Source organism: Sparus aurata, chromosome 7, assembly GCF_900880675.1.
Source record: "Sparus aurata chromosome 7, fSpaAur1.1, whole genome shotgun sequence".
Lineage (NCBI taxonomy): Eukaryota > Metazoa > Chordata > Actinopteri > Spariformes > Sparidae > Sparus > Sparus aurata.
The window spans coordinates 11588589-11595366 of NC_044193.1; the positions used below are offsets into that span (position 1 = coordinate 11588589).

Below are 6778 nucleotides of genomic sequence, written 5' to 3' on the forward strand. Positions count from 1 at the left end.
CCCATTACCGTTATAATCCATAGAGCACAGGAACTATTTTGTCAGTAGAAAAACGGCCCACTGGAAACTCTTCATCGAGACGTCGGTGGATGATTCAGTCATAGATATTAAGTAAGAGGTGAGAGAATGAGATTTTCTGTTATTTGGGTGAACAGATCCTTTAATTTAGCTTCTTTTCTGTCTCTTTTTCTACAGATTACAGTGTAAGAAGTCCTATCATAAAAAGTGCACTTTGTAGTTAAGAAATTTTATTCAGAAGACAAACATCAAAAGATTTTTTTTCTATGACTAAACAAACTAAATAAACACACTCTGTTTTCTATGACTGAATAAACAAACTGACCTTAAAGGACAACACACTTTTCATACTGTTTTGCTTTGTTTGGCGGCGGACCCTGCCACCTTCCTAGCTTCAAACAGTGTTCCGGGGATCTTATTTTCCCCTGAGAGCAGCTTGTTTATTCAGTTATGGAAACAATATTTGTATTTGTACTGTTACCTATTATTTCGTCTCCTCAACTAGACAATGCGCCTTTAATGTTATGACTTGCCCCTTTGCTTTTCCTACCGCGACAAGTCAAAATGTCTGCCATGAACATACCAGTGTTTATGATCAGGTCACTCTGAATCCCAGTTAACACCTTCACACTCTCCTCTCCTCTGACTCCATAGAGCCCTTCTTCCTACGTGATCTGCTGGCTGTGGTCTGCGTCTGCCTCCTGGCCTCCACCCTCCACCCTCCTCTACATCTCCACCCTACACACACACACAACACACACAACCTCTTGAGCCCTCTCCATCTCTGGTCCAGGTCTGGAGGAATGTTGAGTGTCTCTTCAGCCGACCCCCCTCCCTGGAGATTAGGACCACGCGTGCCCCCCTCCCCTGTTCATTCCATTCCAAACTATGCCCCCTAAGAGCTGCTGCATTTTTATCTGAGCCTGGTGATTGTGACAGATTGGCCAAATGACACACATACACAGACACACTCGCCGAGGCACAAGCCTGAGGGGGGAGGCCGGTCCGCCTGGGGAGGGACCAGAGCAGCTCCGGGCTCCGGCTATAAAACCCTCCCAGGATGAGGCCAGCGTCCTGCCCTGAGCTGGACAGTACCTCCTTCCTCTGTGCCAGGACGCCGTCAGGACAGGCAGCAGACGAGCCTCCAACATGAACGACATTTACAAGGCAGCGGTACGTCCTCTCACGACTCATAGAGCTAAAAAGTGTGCAGTTGGCTTCCTCCGGCGAAGTGATTATAGTTTGTTGGATGCTCACCAAGAAACCTGTGTGTGGACTAAACCTGGTATGAGAGTGATGTTGTTTTGGACCACGAACCATAATCCCTAATACTTAGTTTGTGACGTATGAGCAGTGATTTACAATGTTAGACTGAAACAATATAATAAGCTGCCTTTACAAGGGATGTTCTGGTACTTGTGTATTTATTTGATTGCAAAAAAGCCCCCGTCAGTTTGATCTTCTGACATCCGACATTACTTGAGTGGTTGACAAATCCCCGTCGATGCGGCTTGCAAAGCACACTGCCTCCATCACCAGCTAATGTCAGGAGAGCCTCGACACCATATACGTCTCTAGATGTTCTCCCACCTCAGCCCTATAAGAGCTGATAGGAGCCACTCAGGAGGTCACTGACGGGACAGGTCCCTGGTCCGTAACTCTGCTGCCTCATCCATGACTCCAAATGGAACGGTCCCACTTCACGTGGCTAATTTTGGCCGGTTGCTCAGACGCTCCTGCATCCGTGGTCCTCTGGTGCCAGAGGAGGGCTTCAGGTTTAGATAAACCCCCCACGACCGAATTCCAGCATTATCTGTGAGCCAGGGAGCTGCTCGGCTGTCTGTCCACCTCCGCCTGGACGGGCCGAGCGCGGCTGTCCCGTCCACTCACGTCCCCAGTGAGCGGTGCAGTCGAGACAGTAAAAAAAGACACACACAGGAATGTACATTACACGTGTTTGTTTAGATTGGTGTTTTCATATATCATCACCAGAGGATCGCATGTGTGCGAGCGTGTGTCTGCATGTGTGTGTGTTTAATTTATAGTGGACGACAGACAATAACTCTTACATAAGCAGCTGTCTCCCTCTCTCATTCGTGGTAGCTTTTCCAGGATTACTGTTCCATTGTTGGTCGAGATCCACAGCTATGCTAATTTAAAGCACTGTGTATTGTGCGCTTTATCTGTGGTTCCTGATCCTCCTGTCTGTTTATTTTTAACTCCTCCTCTTACTGGCTCTCACATACGATATATAGGTCCTGTGTTTTGTCAAGGATGGCCCGGGATGTGGGACCAAAATATTACGTTTGTTGACTTTAAAAGTTGTCAAAACAGTTAGAATTAATCTATTCCAGGGGCCGCTTTCACACTTTATATCTTAACACAAAATCTAATTTGACTTTTTTCACAGCGGCGCACAGACAGACCGAGAATATACAGAATGAACAAGCTTCCAAAATCAGGCAAACAAAACATTTACTAGTCCAACTTTTTCTTCCTACAGGTTGAGCAGCTGACAGATGAACAGAAAAATGGTGCGTAAATTAAATTAAATACTCAGGCATCAAAACATCATAAAAGTCCTTTCTTTTTAAATGTGAAAACTATCTGCACATTTACCTGGCTGCTGTAAGGTTTATCTTGTTGGAAAGTTTACCTTGTCCCAAGCCACACAACGTTTTGTCAGTGATATAGAGCTGTTTGTCCTGTGGGTTGCAGAGTTCAAGGCTGCCTTTGACATCTTCGTACAAGATGCGGAGGACGGCTGCATCAGTACCAAGGAGCTGGGGAAGGTGATGAGGATGCTGGGCCAGAACCCCACACCGGAGGAGCTGCAGGAGATGATTGACGAGGTGGATGAAGATGGTAAATCAAAATGCCACGAGAGCCTAAACGATGGTGCTGATTGATTGTTGACCTCCTCGTCTCCAACGGGGCCAGCTGGCGGGACCATCATTGCGCAATCATGTTGCGAGACAAGTGCAGTTCGAAGCCCCTGAACCTAATGTCAAATGATGGTCAAGGATCTTACGCACAACAAGACGTGTCAGGCCGAATTAAAGGGAAATGCGTATCAGGTGGTGCACAAGTCATCTTAAATTTCCCATGAGATGTAATGATGAAGCATAGAGCGAAAATCACATCTTGGATTTGTTTGATAAAGTGTAAATCTATATCACACGTTGTCAAATAGTGGGGGTTTTTGTAACCAAGCCAGCTTGAGGAGAAATTTAAAGGGACAATCTGTATTTTTTTGACCACTTTAATTACAAGTATACTATACAGGAAATGAAGAGTTAGACTTAATGTTCATAAATCTGGCCTTTAGGGAGAACATGAGACGTCTGGCGGTTAAATAATATATAAAAATCTATCTTGTGTGGGGTGTAATGATGTAATGATGCATGGTGTTTGTGCAGGGAGTGGCACGGTGGACTTTGACGAGTTCCTGGTCATGATGGTGAGGTGCATGAAGGACGACAGCAAAGGGAAGTCGGAGGAGGAACTGGCAGAGCTGTTTCGCATGTTTGACAAGTGAGTCCCATGGTCGAACCCTGCTGCTAGTTCGTGCCGGGGAAATTATAAGAAGAGAGTGGTTCACTTTTTTTTTTTTTTTTGACAATCTTAAAAACGTAAAAAGATACCGAACTTGAACAAAAGAAGCTACAACAAGATGATGCTTTCATCTGAAAATCAATGCAGACCAGCGATCCAAATTGCTCTGTGGCTCCTGCAAAGTACGCTCTCCCCGTGTGCAATTATGTGTACTGACAAAATGCCAAGGAGCTCTGCAGAGTACAGCGTGTAGTTTGTTCTATAATCCTCTTTGACAGTGCTGAATATTTCAAACACCCACTCCATGTAAGCCAGACACCTCGTCTAGAGAATCAAAGAAGAAAACTTGCCATACTTTTTTTTTCTCTCTCCTCACAGCGACGGCTCTGAAATACTTGAACGAAAGTATATGATCGGTTACATTTCACACGCCACCTCCTCCACTGTGCCATCTGTGAGGCTTAACGGCAGGTTTGTTAATGTACTTTGCTCCCCTGATTGTGCAGGAACGCAGATGGTTACATCGACCTGGATGAGCTGAAAATGATGCTGGAGTCCACAGGGGAGGCAATCACCGAGGACGACATTGAGGAACTGATGAAAGACGGGGACAAGAACAACGACGGCAAAATTGACTACGATGGTGAGGAGTCTGAGGAGGGTTAGGAGACCTGTTGAAACACTCAATCTATAACTCATTCCTTATTCCTCAAAAATACAATTTATTGAGACTTTTGCTTGATTGAGGCATCTTTATCTTTGTCTTCCTTCATATTTTTCAGAGTTCTTGGAGTTCATGAAAGGCGTGGAGTAATCCTGAGCAAGAGAAGATCCAGAGTGGGTTTTTCTTGTTGTATTTTTCTCTGTGACTCCACAATCATCCGTGATGCTTGAAGACACGGATGCCGCTGATTGAAACATTGGAACGACCTTGCAAGATTCCCATGAACAGGCCTACTGTAGCTTTCTGTATTTTTCCTACCATCTCTTGCATCGTTGTAAATACAGTTTCTAACTACTTTTGGAGCCCACGTATACTGAATTTGTGTAAATGTAACCAAATTGACTTATATTTTCTTTATAAACCCACGTAGTAAACCGGTTGTGTTTGTTTCCGACTAGCTCATCATATAGTGCCCCAGGCGGTTTACTAATCTTCTCACTTGAGAGGCTGATATTGTTTAGCTGGGCAGAAAATGTATGTATGCACAAAGCAAAACATATCCATGTGTCAACATGGTTTTACACCAGGCTCTGGGAGACTTTTAGAGCAGTGTACTGGTTCCAGTCTGTATACTCGTTATGATGTGCACATTACATACATTTCTGTGTGTTTAAAACACTCTCAGGACTTTCTGTTTTCCCTGTCACACCCCTGGAACGTCTGCATATTTCTACAAGGAAGGTCATGTAATAAAAACAAGATGCATTTTTTGTTTCAATATTCTCACAATATTTTGTATTATTATTTGTGCAAAAACACATCAGCGTATCTCAATACTTTGCTCTTCACGACCCTGAGAATAAATCAGCCACTGGTATTGAGAAGCAAACAACACTTTATTTCACCATCTCGTTCCCGATTTGCCTTGCACCTTTTTGGACTTTACGAGCTGATCACATGCCTTTCCTCTCTGTCCTTTCCCTGCTGTTTGCGTCAGGCAAATAAAACAAGCAGAGGCCTGAATTATTATTGTTGTGATATCAAGATAAGGTATCACGGTGCCAAAACTGTGCTGCCTGCCCTAAATTGTGATTTATCTGTGTGATTTGTGCTCTATTGTGACTCCTGTCTGTGGCACGTGAACTATTCACATGTTTTCCGTGTAAGTATCTAGTTACACAGTCTATTGAGACAGGAGCTATTTATGTCTAATCATGTTAGTGCCCATGTTAGGGGATCTGGATTGACCGACACCAGTTGACCATCAGATGCCTTTGTCCATATAAAGAATGCTGTTGTTCCTGCACACAAAGACAACGCTTCTATTGTTAAAACAGCTCGAATTCTGACATTAGTAATATCTGGATTACAGTAAAAAAAAATAAAAAAAAATAAAAGATACATTTAATTCTATGATAGCTCTATATTTTATCTCTGTAAGGGATTTTAAATTCTAGTGCCACATTCAGAAGGGATTCGCTGCTAAAACAATAGAAAACATGTTGATAATATCCTGAATGTTTCTGTTGCTTGTGTAAAACATCAGTCACAGGTAAAACAGGCTGCAGCTTCAGTAGCTGAGGCGTCGTGCAGTTAACACGGTTGCCACTTGATGTCAGCAGGAAAGCACAATCTTATCTGTTTGTTTGGCTCAGTTACAAGAAGCAGAGGATGAGGAGATTTCGTGGCACAGTTACACTCTTCCCAAAGATAGATCACACTTAGAAAAAACACGTAGATTTAACACGTTCTAAAGATAATGTGTTGTATGTTCAAGGTGATTAAAATCATCTTTGAAAATTACCCTGAATATAAGTTCATTATCGCTTCTGAAAAACATCAAATCCCATTCTAATTTCCTGAGTGAGTAATGGAATGAGAGTTGATTTCCATCCTTTTCCACAAAAAAAAATGATGTATTACCCACCATTTTTAAACCGTGCGATAGATCTGTCCTATAGTTTCGCTATGTGAAATGGCACTGGCTGTGTTTTGTGTGAGCAGGTGACGTCAGTGGCCTGACCGATGACAGCGTCCAAAGGCCTCCCCACCTCCCTCCGTCCCTCTCTGCTTCCCTGAGGGTCCTGTTCGCTCAATTCAATCCTAATGGTCTGTGTTGCTTATTGGACTTTAAACCCCAATCAGCAGTGCTGCTCTGCCAGACCAAACACATCCGACAAATATAACATCAGCTGCACCATCCACAGTTATCTCCCGTCCAAGCTGCACCGAGCACAAACGCTGCGTCAGGACCAAGCCATAATGTGAAGTGAAAAGATGTTAAAATCTGATGTGCTGGTTTTTTTTTTTTTCGCACAGATTGCACCGCTCTGCTGCCAGAGTTGTTTATAAGCTCTATAAGCCACCGTCTGCAGCATGGAGCAGCATGAGTAGTGCTCTCCCTGCCATCAATGGGAGGCTGGGCAGCAGCAGAGCAGAGTGTGTGAATGAAATCTGGGGTGTGGCGCACTAGCAGCAAGTTGGGTGGAGAAGTGACGCAGTTACGCAAGACAGGCCTGATGACTCATGCCTGCTGTTAAT

General features: G+C 43.9%; 1 protein-coding gene across 1 annotated transcript; it reads left to right on the top strand.

The window, feature by feature from the left end:
• The first annotated feature begins 1061 nt into the window (after positions 1–1061).
• On the top strand, positions 1062–5026 carry tnnc1a (troponin C type 1a (slow)). Its single transcript, XM_030424368.1, has 6 exons — positions 1062–1191; positions 2522–2552; positions 2737–2883; positions 3438–3552; positions 4080–4216; positions 4356–5026. Exons 1-6 carry the CDS (start codon positions 1168–1170, stop codon positions 4385–4387), a joined length of 486 nt encoding a protein of 161 aa, XP_030280228.1. The 5' UTR covers positions 1062–1167; the 3' UTR covers positions 4388–5026.
• The last annotated feature ends 1752 nt before the right edge of the window (positions 5027–6778 follow it).